Source organism: Oncorhynchus masou, chromosome 27, assembly GCF_036934945.1.
Source record: "Oncorhynchus masou masou isolate Uvic2021 chromosome 27, UVic_Omas_1.1, whole genome shotgun sequence".
NCBI lineage: Eukaryota > Metazoa > Chordata > Actinopteri > Salmoniformes > Salmonidae > Oncorhynchus > Oncorhynchus masou.
Genome location: NC_088238.1, coordinates 54,755,659 through 54,783,490, shown reverse-complemented (window position 1 = coordinate 54,783,490; position 27,832 = coordinate 54,755,659). Strand labels below are relative to the sequence as shown.

The following is a 27,832-nucleotide window of genomic DNA, read 5'->3' as shown; positions in this document are numbered from 1 at the left end:
ATCAGGGGATAGCAGTGTTAGACAGAGCCAAGTTATATTGTCTCAGGAAGTAGCAGTGTTTGACAGAGCCAAGTTATATTGTATCAGGGGATAGCAGTGTTAGACAGAGCCAAGTTATATTGTCTCAGGAGGTAGCAGTGTTTGACAGAGCCAAGTTATATTGTCTCAGGAGGTATCAGTGCGGTGACAGAGCCAGTTTCTATTCCCTCGGGGGGGGCAGTGCGGTGACAGAACAAGTTATTCCAAGTGCTCTTTTCTCTCTAAAAATAACCTAGAAACAAGATGAGTCATTATGAAGGGGCCGAATAAGAGAAGAGGATGTAGTGAACAGATGTGGAAAATGCCATTCCTGCTTAGTTTAGGAGGTTGTATACCGTATCTACGGTAGGATTTAATGGGGCAAAACGTGGTAGAGTACTCTGTTATGTCAATGCAGGGCTTCAACTTCTTAGGTTGATACCCTCACACCGGAAGGTCTGAGGAGGTTTGACAGAGGCCCCAGAAAAGATGAAAAATATGACTCCAACCTTTCAGGTTATAAAAAACGACTTCCAATTTGACTCATGGGTAACAGGATCGTGTGCTACTACAGTATAGCTCGAACCATTACACTGACCAGACCATGTAATGTATGGGGCCTAGTCTGAGCTATTATAGCATGACAGTGTCACTGACGCTTGCCTTGTTGGGCTAAAATTAAATCTAGGATATGTTTCCGCTCCCGAGGTTGAGTGTCTCGCTTTCGCATGGCTCCGCGTTTATGCGGGGATTGAAATTGAATTCTCTGAGTGGGTGAGAGTAAACAAAAAGACTGTAGGAGGAAGATGTCATGTTTGATACCTAAATATGGACATGATCTCCAGCACTGTCTCCTGAGTCACAGGCTTCATTTCATCTCCTGATCTGTACTGGGAAGATGGGTCATCTGTGTCTGGCTTTGGTCTACGAGAGGTCATGACCACTGACAGGGGAGGGGGTCAAATATGTTCAGGCCAATGACAGTTTCCTAAAGTGATATTCGATTTCAACCTCAATTGAAGCCAAGTAAAATATTACTCATGGAAACAGAGAGTTATTATTTGATTTAAACCTTAGAGGTCACATTTATATTGCTGCTAATAGCATATAGGTCACTGTATTTTCTTGACATTGAGTGGACAAATCCCTAAAGTCCCAAACAATGTTAACTAAACTATGTTTACATGCCTCTCTTTAGATCCAACCAAACATTCATCCTGGGTTCATTTACCTTGTGGCAACATCATTGATATCTATTAGAGGGGATTGAACCGAACCACTCAGAGGGATGCTGGTGCCCCTGATCTGTGGACAGGAGGACAGCGGTGGTGGCTTAGTCCCCTCCTCTCCCCGTCTATACCCAGACAGACCTTCCTGGGCATCTGGCTGCCAGTCTATACCCGGACAGACCTCCCTGGGCATCTGGCTGCCAGTCTATACCCAGACAGACCTCCCTGGGCATCTGGCTGCCAGTCTATACCCAGACAGATCTCCCTGGGCATCTGGCTGCCAGTCTATACCCAGACAGACCTCCCTGGGCATCTGGCTGCCCGTCTATACCCAGACAGACCTCGCTGGGCATCTGGCTGCCCGTCTATACCCAGACAGACCTCCCTGGGCATCAGGCTGCCAGTCTATACCCAGACAGACCTCCCTGGGCATCTGGCTGCCAGTCTATACCCAGACAGACCTCCCTGGGCATCTGGCTGCCAGTCTATACCCAGGCAGGGGGGGGGGGTCAGGGAGCTGGTCCATTATGAGGGACTACCTGGGGTCATCTTTGCATCAGAGGAGGCTGTTGGGACTGGCTGGTATAGGAGGGAGGATGGGCTGCCAGTCTGTAATGGCTGAAATGGAGTTAACCATGTGATTTCTATGTGTTTGATACCGTTCCAGTAATTCCATTCCAGCCATTACAACAAGCCCGTCCTCCTGTATGCTCCTCCCACCAACACCCAGCCTGCACCTCCCACACATCCATCCGCCACTGCCAGCCACTGGCTTCCTTTTGTTGAATGAATGGAGGGGAGACATCCGCTGTGGAGGAAGACCATGGTGCTTTACCCACACAGCTGTGATTGGATAGAACGAATGTACACCACAGTATCAATATTATATATTTCCACACAATGTCATCAAATGTGGCTGTTTCTCTTGTTGTTGTGCATCCAGGCTCTGATCAGGCCCTACACCCAAACAAGGGCACTGCGTTGGATCATCCACCATACTGGCCTGCTTGGACACCCTACCACTCAGGAAGCACATTTCCCTTTATTTCAGCCCAGTCAAAACTGTGAAATAACACATATGGAATCTGGCCCCCAAATGGTGGAACAAACTCCCTATACGCCAGGACAGCGGAGTCAATCACCACCTTCCGGAGACACCTGAAACCCTTGGCACCTCTTCAAGGAATACCTGGATAGCATTTCCAACAGTAATCCTTCTCACACCCCCCTTAAATGATTTAGATGCACTATCCCAAAGTGGCTGTTCCACTGGATGTCAGAAGGTGAATTCACCATCTGATAAGTCGCACTCTCCTTCTTGATAAGAGCCCTTACAAATGACTTAAATGTAAATGTAAAACAAATGAGTGTCCCACTAAGTGCAAACCAGATGGGATGGCAAATAGTTGCAGAATGCTGTGGTAGCCATGCTGGTTAAGTGTGCCTTGAATTCTAAATAAATCACTGACCAAAAAAGTGTTAAAAAATGAAAATATATTTTATATTTGAGATTCTTCAGAGTAGCCACCCTTTGCCTTGATGACAGCCTTGCACACTCTTGGCATTGTCTCAACCAGCTTCATGAGGTCGTCACCTGGAATACATTTCAATTATCAGGTGTGCCTTGTTAAAAGTTAATTTGTGAAATTTCTTTCCTTCTTAATTCATTTGAGCCAATCACAATTGTCACAATTGTGTTGTGACAAGGTAGGGGGTATACAGAAGATAGCCCTACTTGGTAAAAGACCAAGTCCATATTATGGCAAGAACAGCTCAAATAAGCAAAGAGAAATGACAGTCCATCATTAATTTAAGACATGAAGGTCAGTCAATCAGGAACATTTCTAGAACTTTGAAAGTTTCTTCAAGGGCAGTCACAAAAACCACCTAGCGCTATGATGAAACTGGCTCTCATGAGGACCGCCACAGGAAAGGATGACCCAGAGTTACCTCTGCTGCAGAGGATAAGTTCATTAGAGTTAACTGCACCTCAGATTGTAGCCGAAATAAATGCTTCACAGAGTTCAAGTAACAGACACATCTCAACATCAACTGTTCAGAGGAGACTGCGTGAATCAGGCCTTCATGGTGAAATTGCTGCAAAGAAACCACTGCTAAAGGACACCAATAAGAAAAAGAGACTTGTTTGGGCCAAGAAACACGATCAATGGACATTAGACTGGTGGAAATGTGTACTTTTGAGTCCAAATTTTTTGAGTCCAAATTTGAGATTTTTTGCTTCAACCGCAGTGTCTATGTGAACGGATGATATCCGCATGTGTGGTTCCCACCGTGAAGCATGGAGGAGGAGGTGTGATGGTGTGGGGGTGCTTTGCTGGTGACACTGTCTGTGATTTATTTAGAATAAGGACAAGGTAGACCAGGATGAACATCGGCCGTGCGCTGCAGATCACCTGCTGAGTGTCGATGAACGACAGTGATCGATTTAACATGTACTGTATAAATGTTGGGGAATTTACAGAAAACAACGGCAACGGATGTTCTGTGGTTAGAGGCGATAGGATGGCCACCCACTGAGTTGGCTAAAGCAGACGTTCATGTTCATGTTGCCAGGTCGCAATTGTAAATGAGAACTTGTTCTCAACTTGCCTACCTGGTTAAATAAAGGTGAAATAAATGTTGGTCTGTCTTTTCCTTTAACATCCTTTAAGAAGGCTGATGGCCATACCGTAGTAGGTCTAGTCTTCCCAGTGTTCATAGGGTCTTTCCTATAAACTCATCATCCAATCCCTGTTTGTTTCCCCCTGAAGGTCTGGAATTACTTGCAGATATACCCGTCATTCTCCGTCTGCGGCACGGTGCCTTTATGGCTGTGTTTAGACAGGAAGCCCAATTCTGATATTTTTTTCTCTCACTAATTGTTCTTTTGACCAATCAGATCAGCTCTGAAAAAGATCTGATGTGAAAAGATCCGATGTGATTGGTCAAAAGACCAATTACTGGAAGAAAAAAATTGGGATTGTACTGCCTGTCTAAACGCACCTTGTGAGAAATAGACAACGATGACAAATGAATCATCAAGTTGCTGATACGCTTCGAAGAGGCTCTTTCTGAACCAGCAATGAGGCAGGAAAGACTCCAAAAACCCACACCTCTCTCCCCGTTGCCTAGCAACTATTGATCCTCCCAAAATTTCTAATCCAGATTCTGCGGCCTGGAAAATTTTATAAGGAGCCTCGGCTTTACGACATATGGATAATTAAAAGACAATTTATGGTCTAATGTATTTTCACTTTTTTTCACATCTTAGATTCTGAAACGGACAATATCAATGGAAACAATTTTCAAGATAAATGAGAGATGTAAGGAATATTTCATTTGAATTTAGGATATACAGTAGGCTTCCCTTAAAGATAGAGCACTGTTTTGTAAACATGTGATAGACATATTTGCAGTACCTACCCACTGGGCATAGATGTAATTTCAACGTCTAGTTTAGATTTATATTTGGTTGAGTTGTCAACTAACTTTAATTGAACTAAAAATCAACAGAAAATGTCACCATGTCATTAGATTTAGGTTCAAAGTCGGGTGAAAAAATACGAAATGCCCTTACGTTGATGAGTTAATGTCTTCGCATGGATTTTTTTTATTTGAAATGACGTGGAAACTACGTTGATTCAACTAGTTTTAACCCAGTGGGTATAGTATTTTAATGTGATATGATAGGCCTTTTATGAATGGAGTTATTTATTTAGCATTTTTGTTGTTTTAATTTGACCTCCTGTAATTACGACGTTGTCTCATCTCTGCAACCGTATGCCCTCTCAATCCCACCCATGGCAACCGTATTCCCTCTCAATCCCACCCATGGCAACCGTATGCCCTCTCAATCCCACCCATGGCAACCGTATGCCCTCTCAATCCCACCCATGGCAACCGTATGCCCTCTCAATCCCACCCATGGCAACCGTATGCCCTCTCAATCCCACCCATGGCAACCGTATGCCCTCTCAATCCCACCCATGGCAACTGTATGCCCTCTCAATCCCACCCATGGCAACCGTATGCCCTCTCAATCCCACCCATGGCAACTGTATGCCCTCTCAATCCCACCCATGGCAACCGTATGCCCTCTCAATCCCACCCATGGCAACCGTATGCCCTCTCAATCCCACCCATGGCAACCGTATGCCCTCTCAATCCCACCCATGGCTGTGCGCCTGCCCAGTCATGTGAAATCCATAGATTGGGGTCTAAAGAATTTATTTCAATGTACTGATTTCCTTATATTAACTGTAACTCAGTTAAATTGTTGAAAATGTTGCATGTTGCGTTTATATTTTTGTTCAGTATATAAATTATGTCTATAAGCAATGACACCATCCCTCACTCTGTGTGTGTACCATGGGACTTTGGTGTACAATCATTTCCCCAGGTTTGCAAACACCTTTCAAGATGGGGATAGGCATGGGACATAATCTTTGCACACACAGCACCATGACATGGATTGTATACACAGAACTGCTGCCTCAGATTGCCTGATTTAAAAGAGAGTGAGACCTGGGTTGTATTCATTAGTGCACACTGTCACAAAATGTTTTGAAAGCTTTTCTAATTGGCCAAGTTCAGATAGTCCCTCCTTGTTTCAATCCGCTTTCTTCTGTTTGGTGCCAAATGAACACAACCCAGCTTCTCTGAATGCTAACTCATTGTTTATTAACACAACAACAACATGTGACTGGAACAAAGCCTTGAGATAAATATACCTCTGAGAGATCAGGAAAGGATTATGCCTAATGAACCTGTTGATCTAGCCTTGGGTAAATCTCAAATGACACCCCTTTCCCTACAATATAGTGTGCTACTTTTGTCCAGAGCCTCATAGAAAGACAAACGGTACGGCTCTATTACGTTAGCCCAAAAAGCTGTTTGTCTTTGTTTAGTATGTGACTGGCCAAAAGTAGTGCACTATAAAAGGATGTGGGTGTAAGGTAACTACCATATAGTCTTAACGAAGTCTGTGGACAGAGGTTGACTTTCTGGTGAGCAATGTCGTAATCTATAGTAATTGCTCCTCTTTCACCCCAGCTGCCTAACCCTGATTCAGATAACCATCCTACCCATGCTAGATTACGTAGACGTAATATATAGATCGGCAGGTAAGGGTGCTAGCGAGCAGCTAGATGTTCTTTGCCACTCGGCCATCAGATTTGCCACCAATGCTCCTTGTAGATCACTGCACTCTATACTCCTCTGTAAACTGGTCATCTCTGTATACCCACCGCAAGACCCACTGGTTGATGCTGATTTATAAAACCCTCTTAGGCCTCACTCCCCCCTACCTGAGATATCTACTGCAGATCTCATCCTCCACATTCAACACCCGTTCTGCTAGTTACATTCTGATAAAGGGCCCCAAAGCACACACATCCCTGGGTTGCTCCTCTTTTCAGTTCACTGCAACTAGCGACTGGAACGAGCTGCAACAAACACTCAAACTGGATGGTTTTATCTCAATCTCTTCATTCAAAGACTCAATCATGGACACTCTTACTGACTGTTGTGGCTGCTTTGCGTGATGTATTGTTGTCTCTACTTTCTTGCCTTTGTGCTGTTGTCTGTGCCCAATAATATTTGTACCATATTTTGTGCTGCTACCATGTGCTACTGCCATGTTGTGTTGCTGCCATGTTGTTGACATGTTGTGTTGCTATCACGCTGTGTTGTCATTTGTTGCTGCCTTGCTATGTTATTGTCTTAGGTCTCTCAGTTATGTAGTGTTGCGGTGTCTCTCTTGTCGTGATGTGTGTTCTGTCCTACATTTTTATTTATTTTTAATCCCAGCCTCCGTCCCTACAGGAGGACTTTTGTCTTTTGGTAGGCCGTCATTGTAAACAAGAATTTGTTCTTAACTGACTTGCCTAGTAGAAAAAGTACTAAATAGTGTGGTGCTGTGTGTAATGACCCTGAGCCACGCACAGTTTCCACTATTAGATTATTTTCCAGTGTTACTTTTCACCAAGCAACTTGTCCTCAAACATACACACACTCACACTTGAATGCACTCACATGCACATAGAAGTGTGCGCACGCACTCACATGCACGTACAAGGGCACGCACTCACATGCACGTACAAGGGCACGCACTCACATGCACGTACAAGGGCGCGCACGCACACACACACTCAATAAATAGAGAGATGTAGAACAACACATCCTCTCATTTTGAGGTCAGTTCAGTCTTTGGAGGACAAGGGAAGTATAATCAGGACCATAACAGTCTTTATGCCTGAAAAGGGAGTTTGGAAACATTTGTGTGTGTATGTATCAGCGGAGGTTGCTGAGAGGAGAACGGCTCATAATGATGTCTGGAACGGAGCGAATGGAATGGCATCAAACACATTCAAACCATAGAAACAATGTGTTTAATGTAATTGATACCATTCCACCTATTCTGCTCCCGCCATTACCACGAGCCCGTCCTCCCACATTAAGGTGCCACCAACCTCCTGTGGATGTGTGTGTGTGTGTGTGTGTGTGTGTGTGTGTGTGTGTGTGTGTGTGTGTGTGTGTGTGTGTGTGTGTGTGTGTGTGTCTAATGAGTAGCTCTTGTGGAGCTGATTAACTGTGTGTGAGTGATTATGAGATGATGTATTCAATCAACCAACACATTCACTAATCAAGAACAGAGATGACTTTCCATGACTTTCACACTAAGACTAAAATCAAATCTAACTTTATTAGTCACATGCCCCGAATACAACAGGTGGAGATCTTACAAGATCGTACTTACAAGCCCTTAACCAACAATGCAGTTCAATAAAGAGTTAAGAAAATTATTATTTTTTTCATATTTAACTAGGCAAGTCAGTTAAGAACAAATTCTTATTTACAATGACGGCCTAGGAACAGTGAGTTGACTGCCTTGTTCAGGGGCAGAACGGCAGATTTTTACCTTGTCAGCTCGGGGATTCGATATAGCAACCTTTCGGTTACTGGTCCAACGCTCTAACCACTAGGATACCTACTGCCCCAAATGAAATTTAAAATATTATACAAAGTAACACAATAAAATAACAATATGGGGCGCGGGTGTCAATGTAAATAGTCCATTCATCAGTCTATTGCCCCCAAGAGCCATAGGTACAGCCACTCCATGACAATGACATTCTAATTTGCAGTCTGTCTTGGAACATGATGGAGCCAAGATGGTGCCCGTTAAAATGTTAAAGCTCAAACAGGATTTGCCTGGCCTGTACGTCTATGGCTGTCTGTGAACTCCAACAGCCCATCCCTACTCAACAGAACCAAGGCCACACAGACAACTAATGGGACTCTAGGGTTCGCTTCTTTTTCACAATTCACACAAATTCATTCATTATGTTGACAGATGTCACCATAAACAACTTTAGATTGTATTAACTAGGGAACATTCCTATCAAGGCAAGAGAAGAGAAAACGTGATTTATTCTCATGGGGATTGTCTAACAAAATGCATATTTCAGACTGAGGTAAATGATAATACATTACAGTATGATAGAGTATATGATACAGTATGATGCAGTATTACAGTATGATAGAGTATATGATACAGTATTACAGTATGATGCAGTACATGATGCAGCATATGATGCAGTATTACAGTATGATAGAGTATATGATGCAGTATTACAGTATGGTGCAGTACATGATGCAGTGTTACAGTATGATGCAGTAGATGATGTCACATTACAATATGATGCAGTATTACAGTATGATAGAGTATATGATGCAGTATTACAGTATGGTGCAGTACATGATGCAGTGTTACAGTATGATGCAGTAGATGATGTCACATTACAATATGATGCAGTATTACAGTATGATAGAGTATATGATGCAGTACATGATGCAGTATTACAGTATGGTGCAGTACATGATGCAGTGTTACAGTATGATGCAGTAGATGATGTCACATTACAATATGATGCAGTATTACAGTATGATAGAGTATATGATGCAGTATTACAGTATGGTGCAGTACATGATGCAGTATTACAGTATGGTGCAGTACATGATGCAGTATTACAGTATGATGCAGTATATGATGCATTATTACAGTATGATGCAGTATTTGATGTCACATTACAATATGATGCAGTATATGTTTCAGTTTTACAGTATGATGCAAAATATGGTGCAGTATTACAGTATGATGCAGTATATGATGCAGCATATGATTCAGTATTACAGTAGGATGCAGTATAACAGTATGATAGAGTATATGATGCAGTATTACAGTATGGTGCAGTATATGATGCAGCATATGATTCAGTATTACAGTATGATTCAGTATTACAGTATGATGCAGTATATGATTCAGTTTTACAGTATGATGCAAAATATGATGCAGTATTACAGTATGATGCAGTATATAATGCAGTATTACAGTATGATGCAGTATTACAGTATGATGCAGTATTACAGTATGATGCAGTATATAATGCAGTATTACAGTATGATATAGTATATTATGCAGTATTACAGTATGATGCAGTATATGATGCAGTGTTACAATATGATGCAGTATGTGATTCAGTATTACAGTATGATGCAGAATATGTTGCAGTATTACAGTATGATGCAGTATATAATGCAGTATTACAGTATGATAGATTATATTATGCAGTATTACAGTATGATGCAGAATATGAGGCAGTGTTACAGTATGATGCAGAATATGAGGCAGTGTTACAGTATGATGCAGAATGTGAGGCAGTGTTACAGTATGATGCAGTATATAATGCAGTATTACAGTATGATAGATTATATTATGCGGTATTACAGTATGATGCAGAATGTGAGGCAGTGTTACAGTATGATGCAGTATATAATGCAGTATTACAGTATGATAGATTATATTATGCAGTATTACAGTATGATGCAGAATATGAGGCAGTGTTACAGTATGATGCAGAATATGAGGCAGTGTTACAGTATGATAGTTAATGATAGTATGATAGTTAATGATATAATGCAGTATTACAGTATGATGCAGTATTACAGTATGATAGATTATATTATGCAGTATTACAGTATGATGCAGTATATGATGCAGTGTTACAATATGATGCAGTATGTGATTCAGTATTACAGTATGATGCAGAATATGTTGCAGTATTACAGTATGATGCAGTATATAATGCAGTATTACAGTATGATGCAGTATATAATGCAGTATTACAGTATGATAGATTATATTATGCGGTATTACAGTATTATGCAGAATATGAGGCAGTGTTACAGTATGATGCAGAATATGAGGCAGTGTTACAGTATGATGCAGTATATAATGCAGTATTACAGTATGATAGATTATATTATGCAGTATTACAGTATGATGCAGAATATGAGGCAGTGTTACAGTATGATGCAGTATATAATGCAGTATTACAGTATGATAGATTATATTATGCAGTATTACAGTATGATGCAGAATATGAGGCAGTGTTACAGTATGATGCAGTATATAATGCAGTATTACAGTATAATAGATTATATTATGCGGTATTACAGTATGATGCAGTGTTACAGTATGATGCCTGATTACAGTATAATGCTGTAATCATGTGGAATTATTACCATACTAAGAGACGCAGATCATTTCCAGATGTGTAAGTCCATTATGAGTTCAGGTCTATCTTTATTTAGTTATAATGATGGAAACGGTCATAAATCAGCATTGTAATTGGAATGTCTGACAAGCATCTTTCATTTTGAAACGGATGCATAGTCTATTTCAAAGCCAAATTCCTCTTGGATACAGATAATAGGGAAAAGGCCATTGTTAGAGCACATACTGTATTTTGGGTGGAAGGGAATCCATAGAAAGACACATCATTTATGTAGAAATACACATGCGATGTAATGCAAATAGAATGTGCTGTACGGGCATAATAGAATTCCCTGAGGCAAGGCCGTCACAATTGTAACATGCACATCGTTGCCATGTTCTCAAGATATTGTCACGTTGTTTAATGAAAGGTGACGAGCGCAGGAATACGTAACAGAGGGTTTTATTTACTCCAGCCAATCAAAAGAGCGAGGTGTAAAACCTCTAAATAATACACGGAACGAGACCCGTAAAGAAAGTGCACAATGGGCGACGCACAATTGGCATAGCGTCATCCGGGTTAGGGAGGGTTTGGCCAGGTAGGGATATCCTTGTCTCATCGCACACCAGCGACTCCTGTAGCGGGACGGGTGCAGTGCACACTAACCAAGGTTGGCAGGTACACAGTGTTTCCTCCGACACATTGGTGCGGCTGGCTTCCGGGTTCGCTTGTTTGTGTTGTGTATCAGAGGACGCATGACTTTCAACTTCCGTCTCTCCCGAGCCCGTACGGGAGTTGTAGCGATGAGACAAGATAGTAGCTACTAAAACAATTGGATACCACGAAATTGGGGAGAAAAGGGGGTCAAATTAAAAAAAAATATTATACTAATTTTAAAAAGTCCACAATAACACGTAGCATGGAAGCCGATACAACACAACAGGTGCCCACACGACCAACGGACATGGTAACAATAACCTACAAGGACAACGGGGAACAGAGGGCACATGCATAAATGACTAATCAGGGGGAAAGGGAACCAGGTGCGCATGAGACAGGTTGGTGGTAATGAATCCAGTTCAGTGACACATAGAAGGCCAGTCACTAAAATCTTTTCACTGAAGAGTAACATGATATCCTTTCAACCTGATATAATTAAATAGGTTTTTTTAAATCCCATATTTGTAGCCAGACTAAAAAAGTTTCTCAAATTAGGGGTATGCAAGGTAACATCAATTCTGTTTGGTCTGGATTCTTTTTTTAAATCACTTTTCCACTTTTTTAGTCTGGGAACAGGGAACATTGGCAATATACTGTTATCCAATACCTAGGTGTCAGATCGTGATCTTGTTCCCATTTTTCCCCCAAGTTTATTTTTCAGTTTCTTGTTGGAAAAGTATTTCCAGTGGGCACAGACATCGATTCAATGTTTATTCCACATTGGTTCAACGTCATTTCAAACGACGTGGAGACAACTTTTATTCAACCAGTGTGTGTCTAGTGGGTTGATGATGCTGTAGATTACGCTTATAATGAGGATGATGCTCATCTTTATAGCAGTAAGTGAATTCCCCCAGCAATGATTTCACTTTAGTAATGTATTCCGTTTCTCCCGTACGCATGAGTCATTCTGAAGCGCCGTGACACACTGCAATGGGAGAAGAATTACATGTTACTACAGCTGAAGGTGCAGGGCTACTGACAAATCCGGAACACTACACAGAGCTATTCTGCTTGGAACCTGCATATTCTGCAAAATGCTCATCATTAAGCTAAGAGGTGTATGTGAAAGGCCATGCAAATGTATTCAAATTATTCTTGCAGAGTGGCTCCCACTTATAATTTATCCTCTAAGGAGGTGTTGCAGCATTTACAAAATCAGTCAAGAAAAACTATTTTTTTCCCTGGTCTGTTTTCCTAAGCAGGACACACACAGGCACACACACACACACACACACACACACACACACACACACACACACACACACACACACTTGCATGCACTCACAACCACCCACCCACTCAGCCACCCACACGTAAACACACACATACATACACATGCACGCAGGGAAGCAGGCAGACACTCTTTAAATAGGTCAGAAGACAGTTAGAATGGCCGTGCGATAACTCTTTCTCAGTTCAAAACCTTTGGAAAAAATAGGGTAAACTTCTCTCGCACCTTAATGTCATGGCTCAGAAGGACAGAAGAAGACTGAGGCGAACCGTGATTGATATTTGCTCTGCAGATGGAAATATGCTCTTTCAGAGTGAGTGAGCTTCCAGCGGCTCAGGAAATTACTTTTTGTTGTTGTTGTTTGGAACTACTTAGTGACCCCCCCCCCCCCAGTCTTCCACTGTAAACACACAGTTCTGTGGAACAGAGGACAGTTTTACAACAGCGGGTACCGGGTTCTGGAAGAACATTGAAACAGACCAGGCCCCTCGGCTGCTTCACACAGACAGACAGAGGCAGTAGGTCATTTTTGTTCTGTTAGACAAAGCCTTCCCCTTGGACTGCAAACCTATTTTTTTCTCTTCCAATTTCATTTACTCCCAGTGACCATGTGCTGACGTTCTACAGAGATGGTTCTGTGTTTTGTCAAATATGGAGAGGCAGCATAGACTAGCCATTACATCCCAGACCCCTTCTAAATAAAGGTTAAGACAAATAAAATAACTACTTTGCCTGTCTGCACATAAACTGACCTGCATGGAGAGAGGTACTCTAATCTAAGCAGGTCCGGTATTTCTAAGGAGATACTTCTCACATTATTCAGCACATGTAAGTAATGCATGTCAGAGGGGTAGACCTGGTATGTACCTAGCTAACAACCCAACAACTCGAACCTAGGCCACAAGCACCAATGACAAACGCCATAAACACTGTCCCAATAAGGGATTTCTCTAGGGCATTGCTTATCAGGCCAGTATAGTTAGGCCCTGTCCAGGATAAACTATTAACCCTCTTCCCTAGGCATTCGTGTAGATCTGAGATAGCTGGATAGACATAAGCAATAAGGTGAATGCACTTTGAAGTAAATCTCAGCTCTGTTAAAGGTACACTCAAGAAAAACTTTTACTGATTATAGTGATTCAGGAGTGTCATTAAAACAGGTTAATATGCCAATGAATAGTCAGAGAACGTGGCAAGCATGTTCTGTGTATGGCTGATGTGACGTTGATGGAATGTTCTGTGTATGACTGATGTGACGTTGATGGAATGTTCTGTGTATGGCTGATGTGACGTTGATGGAATGTTCTGTGTATGACTGATGTGACGTTGATGGAATGTTCTGTGTATGACTGATGTGACGTTGATGGAATGTTCTGTGTATGACTGATGTGACGTTGATGGAATGTTCTGTGTATGACTGATGTGACGTTGATGGAATGTTCTCCGAAACCTCAGAAAACTGGACGCAGGAATGTTCCTGCAACGTCCCCCCAAAAAATGTGTCTGGAACATTAATGTTGTGACCACATTATTATAGTGAAAAGCTTACTCACAAGCTCTTAACCAACAGTCTAGACCTTACCGTGAAAAGCTTACTTACAAGCCCTTAACCAACAGTGTAGCTCAAGAAGAGTTAAGAAATATATAACAAATAAACTAAAGTAAAAAATAATAAAAAGTAACACAATGATATAACAATAACGAGGCTGTATACAGGGGTTACCAGTACTGAGTCAGTGTCCGGGGGTACAGGCTATGTCATCTGCACATGTAGGTAGGGGTGAAGTGACTATGCATAGATAATAATCAGCGAGTAGCAGCAGTGTACAAAACAAATGGAGGGGGTGTCAATGTAAATAGTCCAGTGGCCATTTGATTAATTGTTCAGCAGTCTTATGGCTTGGGGGTAGAAGCTGTTAAGGAGCCTTTTGGTCCTAGACTTGGTGCTCCGGTACCGCTTGCCGTGTGGTAGCAGAGAAAACAATCTATGACTTGGGTGACTGGAGTCTCTGACAATTTTATGGGCTTTCCTCTGATACCGCCTATTATAAAGGTCCTGGATTCCAGGAAGCTTGGCCCCAGTGATGTTCTGGGCCGTACGCACTACCCTCTGTAGCGCCTTACGGTCAAATGCCGAGCAGTTGCCATACCAGGCAGTGATGTAACCCGTCAGGATGCTCTCGATGGTGCAGCTGTAGAACCTTTTGAGGATCTGGGGACCCAGGCCAAATCTTTTCAGTCTTCTGAGGGGGAAAAAGTTTTGTCATGCCCTCTTCACAACTGTCTTGGTGTGTTTGGACAATGATAGTTCGTTGGTGATGTGGACACCAAGGAACTTGAAACTCTCGTCCCGCTCCACTACAGCCCCGTTGATGTTAATGTGGGCCTGTTCGGCCCGCCTTTTCCTGTAGTCCATGATCAGCTCATTTGTCTTGCTCACATTGAGGGAGAGGTTGTTGTCCTGGCACCACACCGCCAGTTATCAGACCTCCTCCCTATAGGCTGTCTCTTTGTTGTCAGGCCTACCACTGTTGTGTCATCAGCAAACTTAATGATGGTGTTGGAGTTGTTTGGCCACGCAGTCGTGGGTGAACAAGGAGAACAGGAGGGGACTAATTACACACACCTGAGGGGCCCCAGTGTTGAAGATCAGCTTGGCAGACGTGTTGTTGCCTCCCCTTACCACCTGGGCCTGGCCAGTCAGGAAGTCCAGGATCCAGTTACAGAGTGAGGTTTAGTCCCAGGGTCCTTAGCTTAGTGAAGAGCTTTGTAGGCACTATGGTGTTGAACGCTGAGCTGTAGCCAATGAACAGCATTCTCACATAGGTGTTCCTTTTGTCCTGGTGGGAAAGGGAAGTGTGGAGTGTGATTGAGATTGCGTCATCTGTGGATCTGTTGGGGCGGTATGTGAATTGGAGTGGGTCTAGGGTATCCGGGAGGATGCTGTTGATGTGAGCCATGACCAGCCTTTCAAAGATCTTCATGGCTACCGACGTGAGTGCTGTGGGGCAGTAATAATTTAGGCAGGTTCCCTTCGCTTCCTTGGGCACAGCGACTATGGTGGTCTGCTTGAAACAGGTTGGTATTACAGACTCTGTCAGGGAGAGGTTGAAAATGTCAGTGAAGACACTTGCCAGTTGGTTCACGCATGCTTTGAGTACAAGTCCTTGCAATCCATTTGGTTTTGTGAATGTTGACCTGTTTAAAGGTCTTGCTCACATCGGCTACCGAGAGCGTAATCACACAGTCATCCAGAACAGCTGGTGCTCTCGTGCATGCTTCCGTGTTGCTTGCCTCGAAGCAATCATAAAAGTAATTTAGCCCGTCTGGAAGGCTCGGGTCATTGGGCAGCTCGAGTCTGGGTTTCGCTTTGTAGTCCATGATAGTTTTTAAGCCCTGCCGCATCTGAGGAGAGTCAGAGCCAGTGTAGTAGGATTCAATCTTAATCCTGCATTGACACTTTGCTTGTTTGATGGTTCATCTGAGGGCATAGCAGAATTTCTTATAAGCGTTCGGAATAGTGTTCCGCTCCTCGAAAGCGGCAGGTCTTGCCTTTAGCTCGATGTGGATGTTGCCTGTAACCCATGGCTTCTGGTTGGGATATGTACGTACGGTCACTGTGAGGACGACGTCGTCAATGCACTTTTGGATGAAGCCGATAATTGAAGCGGTATACTCCTCAATGCAATTGGATGAATCCCGGAACATATTCCAGTCAGTGCGAGCAAAACAGTCCTGTTGCATCCGCGTCATCTGACCACTTCCATATTGAGTGAGCTACGGGTACTTCCTGCTTTAGTTTTTGCTTGTACGCAGGAACAAGTAGGAAAGAATTATGGTCAGATTGGCCAAATGGAGGGGAGCTTTGTATGCATCTTTGTGTGTGGAATAAAGGTGGTCTAGAGGTTTTTTTTCCTCTGGTTGCACATGTAAAAATTTGGTATAACTGATTTAAGTTTCCCGCATTAAAGTCTCCGACCACTAGGAGCGCCACTTCTGGGTGAACATTTTCTTGTTTGCTTCTGGCCTTATAGAGTTGGTTGAGTGCGGTTTAAGTGCCAGCATCAACTGTGGTGGTAAATAGACGGCCACGAATAATATAAATGAGAAATCTCTTGATAGATAGTGTGATCTACAGCTTATCATAAGGTACTCTACTTCAGGCGAGCAATACCTCGAGACTTCTTTAATGTTAGAACAGCCCATAGCTGTGGTATATTGGCCATATACCACACCTCCTCGGGCCTTATTGCTTAAATAGTATTTTCTAGACAATACATTTTGTCTGATTATGATAAAGACAACTTAAAAACATCTTTACAGTAAAGTGTGTCAGTGTTTTTACACAGAGGTATATTTGAGTCGCCATTTAGAACAAGAGAATCTAGGCCTTCTTAACCGACTATGTGTCACAGCCGTAAAGTAAAGCCCCTCGATGTTTCAGACACATGTTTATGTGTGTGTGTGTGTGTGTGTGTGTGTGTGTGTGTGTGTGTGTGTGTGAGAGAGAGAGAGTGAGCGAGTGAGAGACAGAGAGAGAGAGAGAGAGAGAAAGGGGGGGGGTGTATAAACTGTTTATGCATTAGATTGTGCTAACCCATGCTACTGCCCATCGTGGTTAAGAAGTAGGATTGTTTTGACTTGACAGCAGTGTGTGTGGTGCACTGCAGTCAGCATGGCTTTCATGATGGGAATGTACTGCGTGTGGAAAGTTTTACCCCAGTGCGGTTATCTCTCAGAGTACAACTGAAGGCCACATTTACAATAGTGTGAGTGCTATTTAAGCTAGAGCAGGGAATTATATGGTGGAGAGGGCTGTGTTGTTTGACTTAGAGGCTGTGCCAGCACAGTCCAACTTCTCCTTGTTTATGTTCGTTTATTTAACCTTTGTTTAACTAGGCAAGTAGGTTAAGAACACATTCTTATTTACAATGACGGCCAACACTGGCCAAACCTGGACGACGCTGGGCCAATTGTGTGCCGCCCTATGGGTCTCCCAATCACGGCCAGTTGTGACAGACACAACCTTGTCTGCTGAGTGATTACACAAGGACACAGCGTCCCTGTGGAGGACACACACACACAAGAATGAACACACACAAGTGTGCACGCCCACACACACACCTGTACATGCACACACACACCTATACACTCCCACACACACCTATACATGCACACACACACACCTGTACATGCACACACACTCATATAAACTTCCGCCACTACTGCAACCAGCCTCCAGGCTTTCAAGTATGCTTTAATGGTCCCTCCAGCTGAGTAAAGGATCTTTAAAGCATCAACCCACAACAATGTGCTTGTGCTCTGTTTGCTAGAAAGACTGAGACCTGACATGTCCAGTCTTAACCAGCTCAGGTTGAAACCTACGGTGGGAACATCTGGAAGAAAGCCTGGGGCTGACCCCTGTGTGTGTGTGTGTATGTGTGTGTGTGTGTGTGTGTGTATGTGTTTGTGTGTGTGTGTGTGTGTGTGCGATGTTAAGGTTTGAATTAGTGTTTAGGGTTAGGAGCTAGGGTTAGTTTTAGGGTTAGGGTCAGGAGCTAGGTTTAGTTTTAGGGTTAGGGTCAGGAGCTAAGGTTTCGGGTTAGGGTTCAGGTTAGGTTTTTGGATTAAGGTTAGGGTAACGGTAAGAGTACCGGTTAGGGTTAGGGTTAGTGTGTGGGTGCATATGCATCCATGCTGATAGACTAGAAGCCTTAAGAGGCGTAATGTACTGCACTGTCCAGATTCTCTAGTAGGAAGCCAGGGAGCTCCCATATGCCTGAGGGCAGGTCCTGTGTCCTCAGGGGGAAAAGAGAAACCATCTGTTGGGTAAGATAACACCACAGTATCAGCAGGGTCCCACCAGACACACAGGATCTAGAGTGTCTGGGGCAAGGCAATGGATAGTCCATTACTATTTGTCAAATAGGGGGGGGTTAATGGAGTATGTTTCAGTGATTGAGGGATTGTGACTTGTCGGTCCGTATTCATGAAGCGTCTCAGAGTAACAGTGTTTCGCTGTGAAGCTTTATGACTACAGACAAGCAACTTTGAATACGAAAAAAACTAGAAGATAACCAGCGGTTGATTCACACTCCACATTCCCTCAAAGTAAAATGCGTCCTTGTAGGTGATATTGATTGATGTTCCCTTGTATCAGCACTCACCAAAACCCAATGACACACATGTGCCCTATCTGAGGCAAGTCAAGCTCATTGGAGTGTACGGAAGGAGCCGTAGCTCGTGTTGTATGTTAAATAGTCCCATGTATTCATGAGAACAATCAAACATGAAAATGTGAATCTATTTGAATGACAATTATGCCTAAATTATGTTCAGCTGACTTCTGGAGCACCTAAGAATTACTTAACTCACAAATGTGAAAAATATCTGCCATGCTGGATATGCAAACAAAAAAATGTTATGCTATTACCCTTGAGGTAAGCCCATATCTACTTTTCTGTCAAATTTGCAAACAGTTCACAAAAAAATGCATTGCTTTTCCATGTTAGAATATAGTATGGAAAATATAGTTCATTTAGAGAGAGAGACTAGGAGGGGTGCGATGTTGCTGCACAAAGGCAATTCAAGTCTTGCCGAAGTCTACCCACACGCGCTCACAATGTAGGAAGCGCTCCCTGAAAACAGAAGACTACTACCACACACACTGCTTACCAGTGACTGATATTATTTGCTTCCATCTTCGGAGTGTTGATGGTAATCTGATTAATTGGGGGGATTTGGGTTTTGAGCATGGAGGGCTGCTATCCCACACAAAGTGAAAGGATGGAAGCGTGGCTCGATGACCATTTGGAGTTCGCTCATTCCTACGTTGTCAGGAAGGCTACAAGGTAAGCGCGGGGAGAGACTGAAGTCGTAAACGTGATTAATTTGTATTTACGAAACAGGGATAGCTCTGTTTACGACACATCATCTCCGTGCATTCTATTTTAAGCAATTTGAGCGATAATTAATGTGTCCCGTGCATTGAAAGGCACTGGCAGCCTATTTTACCTGCGTGGGTTGTTTGTTTCAACGGGAAATAACATGCTAGCCTACTGTACAAGGTTGGAGAGTTTAACTGCGATATGACACGCTATATTGTAGCCTTTTATGGTATTACGCGCAATGTCCAGCTGTATCCAGCGTCTCTCCACAGCAATTTATTGCCATTTATTAATGCGCCGCACAATCGTCTTTACAATCAGTAACCATTCACCAAAATAGCAAGATAATTCAGAGCAGAAGTTAAACCATTAACCTTTATTGGGGTGATTCCTTTCCATTGTGTTCCAAACGCGCACCGTGAATTAAAAGTTATCCAAAGTGCTTTTTGTTACTGGGTCGTTCCACCTCAAAAAGCACAACCCATCGAGCATAGACGTCAATTCAATCTATTCCACGTTCAATGTAATTTAATTGAAATTATGTGGAAACAACGTTGATTCCGCCAGTGTGTTCCTAGTGGGAAGAAGGACCATTTTCGACACCCATCATCTCAGATTGTTCTGAAACCGTTTCTGTAGTTAGTAAGAGATTATATGATTAGCATTCCTGAAACATTATTACGTTGAAATATTATTTGATCTCTGATAAATTAAGCTAATTGATAAGCTAAGCACCTAAACTGGCCATTTTAATTTATAGGATTCAGATAATATTCAATAAATATAGTAACCAACATCTGATTTGGACCAAACTTCTTCCTTCCAATGAGTAAGACATGAAGGAATATTTGTGTTGTTGTCAAATGCCACCCATCCCATGCCAATCCTCCTCAACAACCAGCATACAGTATCAGTTATTTATGTTTGACAAGTAATATGAACCTTCGGCTTGGATTATTGCTTCCCCATACCATGTAATGTAATCCCTGTGAATCTGTAGTTTTGTTTTCATCCCCTGTTCAGTGAAATGAATCCTTGAAATCGCTTGCATTATTTACCGTAAAATATTTTGGAAGTACCTAGTTTTGACCACTAGATGCTGCTACTGGCACCACACTCTTTTTTATCCATTTTGCTGGTCTCTTGTTTATTAAATAAATCACATTTACTTTGCAACTTTGGTTAGAAAACCAATAGATTTGGCTCATGAAAACAAATTGTGTCGTCGTTCTCACAATTCCTCCATGAAAGCAATGCAGTTTGTCCTTCTCTTATCAACCTAATGTTTCAACCCAACTCTCCTTGAATAGTTCAAGTGGCAACTCTGTGGAGGGCTATCCCTATGGTGTAATTCTCATATGAAGACTTTTCCCAAAGACCCAAAACACTGATGGAGAAATGAACTAGGGATTAAAATGTTTTGACAACACTAAAAGAATTCAATACCATCGCCATTGCAAAACACTATATAATATATGTTTGGGACCTTTATTTAACTTGCCAAGTCCGTTAAGAACAAATTCTTATTTTCAATGACAGCCTAGGAACAGTGGGTTAACTGCCTTGTTCAGGGGCAGAATGACAGATTTTTACTTTGTCAGCTCGGGGATTCAATCTTTCAACCTTTTGGTTATTAGTCCAACACTCTAACCACTAGGCTACCTGTCACACCATGAAGACCATTAGAGACCATAACATTGAAACCATTAATTCTGCTGTAACCTAATGGTTTGTGGAATGGTCTAATAGTTTTATTATAATAATAAGAAAAAAATAAACCACACAATTATTATTATTTTTTCTTCTCCCCACTTTCGTTCTTGTCTCATCGCCTCAACTCTCCAACGGGCTCGGGAGGTGAAGGTCGAGTCATGCGTCCTCCTAAACATGACCCGCTTCTTAATTAACACGCGCCCGCTTAACCCGGAAGCCAGCCGAACCACCGAACCAAGGTCAGCCTGCAGGCGCCCGGCCGGCCACAAGGAGTCGCTAGAGCACGATGAGCCAAGTAAATTTCTCCCAAATAATGTTTTAGGAATGCCAATCTTGCCTGTTTCTAACTATAGAAACGATCTCAGAACAGTCTGAGTTGGAGGATGACATGGAACAAATCTATTTTCAGAGTTATGGAATAGATACTATTGAAATTATTCATTGTTTTGTCTTTACTATAATATAAAAGGGTTATTACATGTTTTGAAATATTGCAGTGCCTCGTGTTACTGTAATTTACTCAGATTACGAAACCTAGAAGGACAATTGGTTGAAAAAAAAAATATATATATGTTTATTAATTTATGAAATTATGAAAAATATTAATAATATAATTAATAAATTAATAAACACACCGTGTTTTTAAATGGCAAAAATCCGGTGTTTCTATGTCAAACTGTTTTGTTACATTTCAGTCTTCTGTGATGTAAATAAAGTGTAATAATAGGAAGCAAACTCAAAATTTAATACATTTCAGCTCTATATCTGACATGGTACAGGTGTCTTCTTGTGTGTGAGGGTTTTATACTTTTGGTTCAAAGTAGATTTGTTTCAGACGACCAATAAATACTGTGTGAGCCTGATTTAGCCCACTGCAGTAAAATATTACTGAGGTGCTGACCTGTTGAACTCTCGTCAACCACTGTCATTATTATTATTTGACCCTGCTGGTCATCTATGAACATTTGAACATCTTGGCCATGTTCTGTTATAATCTCCACCCGGCACATCCAGAAGAGTACTGGCCACCCCTCATAGCCTGGTTCCTCTCTAGGTTTCTTCCTAGGTTCTGGCCTTTCTAGGGAGTTGTTCCTAGCCACCGTGCTTCTACATCTGCATTGCTTGCTGTTTGGGGTTGATGGCTGTGTTTCTGTAAAGCACTTTGTGACATCGGCCGATGTAAGAAGGGCTTTATAAATACATTTGATTGATTGGTTGATTGATTAATGACATGAAGTCAGTATTCAGTCATTATTTACAATATTTTATCTCACAGGAGCACTATAAATTCCTGGGTAAGATTCAGGTAAATAGTCTAGTGGTTAAGAGCGTTGGGCCAGTAACCAAATGGTTGCTGGTTCTAATCCCTGAGCCAAAGTACGTCGATGTGCCCTTAATAAACAAGGCACTTAACCCTAATTGGATAAGAGTGTCTACTAAATTGCTCAAATATAATGCCAGTAGCAAACCAGCAGCCTTACTGTCGTCCTGAATATATTCAGGACATATAGTGAGGGAGGTACCTTGGAACCACAACTAGTTTATCATAGGGGAGTAGGTTATGACTTATAAAGGGCACAGGTGGCAGGGGGAACCTTAATTGGAGAGGACGGGCTCAAAGTAATGACTAGAACGGAACAAATGGAATGGCATGGAACACATCAAACACATGGTTTCCATGTGATTGATACCATTCTATTGACCACCCATCCAGCCATTACTATGAGCCTTCATCCCCTCAGCAGCCTCCTGTGATTTAGGGCTACTTATTTGCATTCAAGTCTAGCCAGAATAAGTGTGCCTGTCATTGTTTATTTTACATTTAATTTGTATAATTTACATGTACATTTCAGGCCCGTGAAAAGGTCAGACATATTTCTCAGACAAAAGAAAGTAGAGAGATATATTATTTTGTGTATCCACAGTATTTTTCCCGCTTCCTAATTCCTAACCACACCTTGTAAGAAAACATTATTTGATTGGCACTTCAAAAAATGAGAAGATCAGATGCTTAGAGCTGAAACTCAGATCTCTGAGAGCTATTGATTTAGCAGTAAGGACACGTTAGGGCTGCTCTATATGGGATTGTCACTAGGGGGTCACATGCACATACACTCGCACACACACATAACACACACATTTTGCCATATCTTATGCAAAATTTGTGTGGCTAGACTTGAATGCAAATAATCCAAATAAGATAGCATTCCGCTCCCATTGGCTTGCTATTTCATAGGGTGGTTAGGGATCAGTGTTATGTGCCTGGCAAGCAGACTAATCTACAGGTACATTTTGTGGCAAATGCATTTGACAGCCACAGATATTTTTGTAAAGATTTCAGCAGGGCTGTTCAGGTGCAGTAGGTCTTTGACAAGAATAAACCCGGGAACCTTGTGTTTTTGAATGCTGGCACTGTGCAGTCATTTTCTACTAATACTGCTCAACATAATTCATTTGTGAGTTACTGTATGAGAAATAATGTGTGTGTGTGTGTGGGTGTGTGTTTGGGTGTGTGTGTGGGTGTGTTTCAGAATCCTGCAGTAAAAAAAAATTGATGTCCAATAATGACTTACAATGTCTTGTTAATGTTGGTTAATGTCTTGTTAATGTTGGTTAATGTCTTGTTAATGTTGGTTAATTAATGTCCTGTTAATGTTGTTAATGTCTTGTTAATGTTGGTTAATGTCCTGTTAATGTTGGTTAATGTCTTGTTAATGTTGATTAATTAATGTCCTGTTAATGTTGGTTAATGTCTTGTTAATGTTGGTTAATGTCCTGTTAATGTTGGTTAATGTCTTGTTAATGTTGGTTAATGTCCTGTAAATGTTGGTTAATGTCCTGTAAATGTTGGTTAATGTCCTGTAAATGTTGGTTAATGTCTTGTTAATGTTGATTAATTAATGTCCTGTTAATGTTGGTTAATGTCTTGTTAATGTTGGTTAATTAATGTCCTGTTAATGTTGGTTGATGTCTTGTTAATGTTGGTTAATGTCCTGTTAATGTTGGTTAATGTCTTGTTAATGTTGGTTAATGTCTTGTTAATGTTGGTTAATTAATGTCATGTTAATGTTGGTTAATGTCTTGTTAATGTTGGTTAATGTCTTGTTAATGTTGGTTAATGTCTTGTTAATGTTGGTTAATGTCTTGTTAATGTCGGTTAATGTCCTGTTAATGTTGGTTAATGTCTTGTTAATGTTGGTTAATGTCCTGTTAATGTTGGTTAATGTCTTGTTAATGTTGGTTAATGTCCTGTTAATGTTGGTTAATGTCTTGTTAATGTTGGTTAATGTCTTGTTAATGTTGATTAATTAATGTCCTGTTAATGTTGGTTAATGTCCTGTTAATGTTGGTTAATGTCTTGTTAATGTTGGTTAATGTCCTGTTAATGTTGGTTAATGTCTTGTAAATGTTGGTTAATGTCCTGTTAATGTTGGTTAATGTCCTGTAAATGTTGGTTAATGTCCTGTTAATGTTGGTTAATGTCCTGTTAATGTTGGTTAATGTCTTGTTAATGTTGGTTAATGTCTTGTTAATGTTGGTTAATTAATGTCCTGTTAATGTTGGTTGATGTCTTGTTAATGTTGGTTAATGTCCTGTTAATGTTGGTTAATGTCTTGTTAATGTTGGTTAATGTCCTGTTAATGTTGGTTAATGTCTTGTTAATGTTGGTTAATGTCCTGTTAATGTTGGTTAATGTCCTGTAAATGTTGGTTAATGTCCTGTTAATGTTGGTTAATGTCCTGTAAATGTTGGTTAATGTCCTGTTAATGTTGGTTAATGTCCTGTTAATGTTGGTTAATGTCTTGTTAATGTTGGTTAATGTCTTGTTAATGTTGGTTAATTAATGTCCTGTTAATGGTGGTTGATGTCTTGTTAATGTTGGTTAATGTCATGTTAATGTTGGTTAATGTCTTGTTAATGTTGGTTAATGTCTTGTTAATGTTGGTTAATGTCTTGTTAATGTTGGTTAATGTCTTGTTAATGTCGGTTAATGTCCTGTTAATGTTGGTTAATGTCTTGTTAATGTTGGTTAATGTCCTGTTAATGTTGGTTAATGTCTTGTTAATGTTGGTTAATGTCCTGTAAATGTTGGTTAATGTCCTGTAAATGTTGGTTAATGTCCTGTAAATGTTGGTTAATGTCTTGTTAATGTTGATTAATTAATGTCCTGTTAATGTTGGTTAATGTCTTGTTAATGTTGGTTAATTAATGTCCTGTTAATGTTGGTTGATGTCTTGTTAATGTTGGTTGATGTCTTGTTAATGTTGGTTAATGTCCTGTTAATGTTGGTTAATGTCTTGTTAATGTTGGTTAATGTCTTGTTAATGTTGGTTAATTAATGTCATGTTAATGTTGGTTAATGTCCTGTTAATGTTAATGTCCTGTTAATGTTGGTTAATATCCTGTAAATGTTGGTTAATGTCCTGTTAATGTTGGTTAATGTCCTGTTAATGTTGGTTAATGTCTTGTTAATGTTGGTTAATGTCTTGTTAATGTTGGTTAATTAATGTCCTGTTAATGTTGGTTGATGTCTTGTTAATGTTGGTTAATGTCCTGTTAATGTTGGTTAATGTCTTGTTAATGTTGGTTAATGTCCTGTTAATGTTGGTTAATGTCTTGTTAATGTTGGTTAATGTCCTGTTAATGTTGGTTAATGTCCTGTAAATGTTGGTTAATGTCCTGTTAATGTTGGTTAATGTCCTGTAAATGTTGGTTAATGTCCTGTTAATGTTGGTTAATGTCCTGTTAATGTTGGTTAATGTCTTGTTAATGTTGGTTAATGTCTTGTTAATGTTGGTTAATTAATGTCCTGTTAATGTTGGTTGATGTCTTGTTAATGTTGGTTAATGTCCTGTTAATGTTGGTTAATGTCTTGTTAATGTTGGTTAATGTCTTGTTAATGTTGGTTAATGTCTTGTTAATGTTGGTTAATTAATGTCATGTTAATGTTGGTTAATGTCTTGTTAATGTTGGTTAATGTCTTGTTAATGTTGGTTAATGTCTTGTTAATGTTGGTTAATGTCTTGTTAATGTCAGTTAATGTCCTGTTAATGTTGGTTAATGTCCTGTTAATGTTGGTTAATGTCTTGTTAATGTTGGTTAACTTCTTGAAACTCCCCATCCCGGAATCGGGTTTGTGACTAAAGCCTCAGGCTCATTAGCATAACGCAACGTTAACGATTTCTGAAAATCACAAATAAAATGAAAATAATGCGTCTGCTCTCAAGCTTAGCCTTTTCTTAACAACACTGTCATCTCAGATTTTCAAAATATGCTTTTGAACCATAGAAATTGACTAATTTGTGTAAGAGTATGCAAAGCTAGCATAGCATTTTGAGTAGCATTTAGCACGCAACATTTTCACAAAAACCAGATAACCAAATAAATAAAATCATTTACCTTTGAAGAGCTTCTGATGTTTTCAATGAGGAGACACTCAGTTACATACCAAATGCGCAGTTTTTCCTGAAAGCGTCTGTGTGTAGGAGAAATCGTTCCGTTTTCTACATTGCGTCTGGCTACCGAAACGAACCGAAAATTCAGTCACCTACAACGTCAAACTTTTTCCGGATTAACTACATAATATCGACCGAAACATGGCAAACGTTGTTTGGAATCAATCCTCAAGGTGTTTTTTCACATATCTCTTCATTGATATGCAGTTCGTGGAAGCTTGCTTTCCTCTCTGTATCCCATGGAAAAATACTGGCAGGTGACTTTTGCGCACCAATTTCGGCGCAGGACACCGGGCGGACACCTGGTAAATGTGGTCTCTTATGGTCAATCTTCCAATGATCTGCCTACAAATACGTCACAATGCTGCAGACACCTTGGGGAAACGACAGAAAGGGCAGGCTCATTCCTCTCGCATTCACAGCCATATAAGGAGACAATGGAAAACAGAGCCTCAAAAATCCTGCTCATTTCCTGGATGCCGTCTCATCTTGGTTTTGCCTGAAGCTCACGTTCTAGGGCACGCACAGAAAATATCTTGGTAGTTCTGGACACGTCAGAGTGTTTTCTTTCGAATGGTATCAATTATATGCATAGTCGAGCATCTTTTTGTGACAAAATATCTTGTTTAAAACGGGAACGTTTTTCATCCAAAAATGAAATAGCGCCCCCAGAACATCAACAGGTTAATGTCCTGTTAATGTTGGTTAATGTCTTGTTAATGTTGGTTAATGTCCTGTTAATGTTGGTTAATGTCTTGTTAATGTTGGTTAATGTCTTGTTAATGTTGGTTAATGTCTTGTTAATGTTGATTAATTAATGTCCTGTTAATGTTGGTTAATGTCTTGTTAATGTTGGTTAATGTCCTGTAAATGTTGGTTAATGTCTTGTTAATGTTGGTTAATGTCTTGTTAATGTTGGTTAATGTCTTGTTAATGTTGGTTAATGTCTTGTTAATGTTGGTTAATGTCCTGTTAATGTTGGTTAATGTCCTGTTAATGTTGGTTAATGTCTTGTTAA

General features: G+C 40.9%; 1 protein-coding gene across 4 annotated transcripts in view; it reads left to right on the top strand.

The window, feature by feature from the left end:
- The window catches only part of LOC135516427 (cGMP-specific 3',5'-cyclic phosphodiesterase-like), a 111,737-nt gene that overhangs the window by 6,780 nt on the left and 77,125 nt on the right, over window positions 1-27,832 (top strand). For 2 of the 4 annotated variants that reach the window (XM_064940740.1, XM_064940739.1), the window contains exon 1: window positions 19,362-19,609. The exons of 1 other annotated variant lie outside the window; for it this stretch is intronic. In XM_064940740.1, the coding sequence (XP_064796812.1) occupies window positions 19,512-19,609 (98 nt within the window). In that variant the 5' untranslated portion in view covers window positions 19,362-19,511. Of the gene's footprint in view, window positions 1-19,361; window positions 19,610-21,442; window positions 21,654-27,832 lie in introns of those variants that run through there. One more of the 4 variants, XM_064940742.1, reaches the window with a different exon arrangement.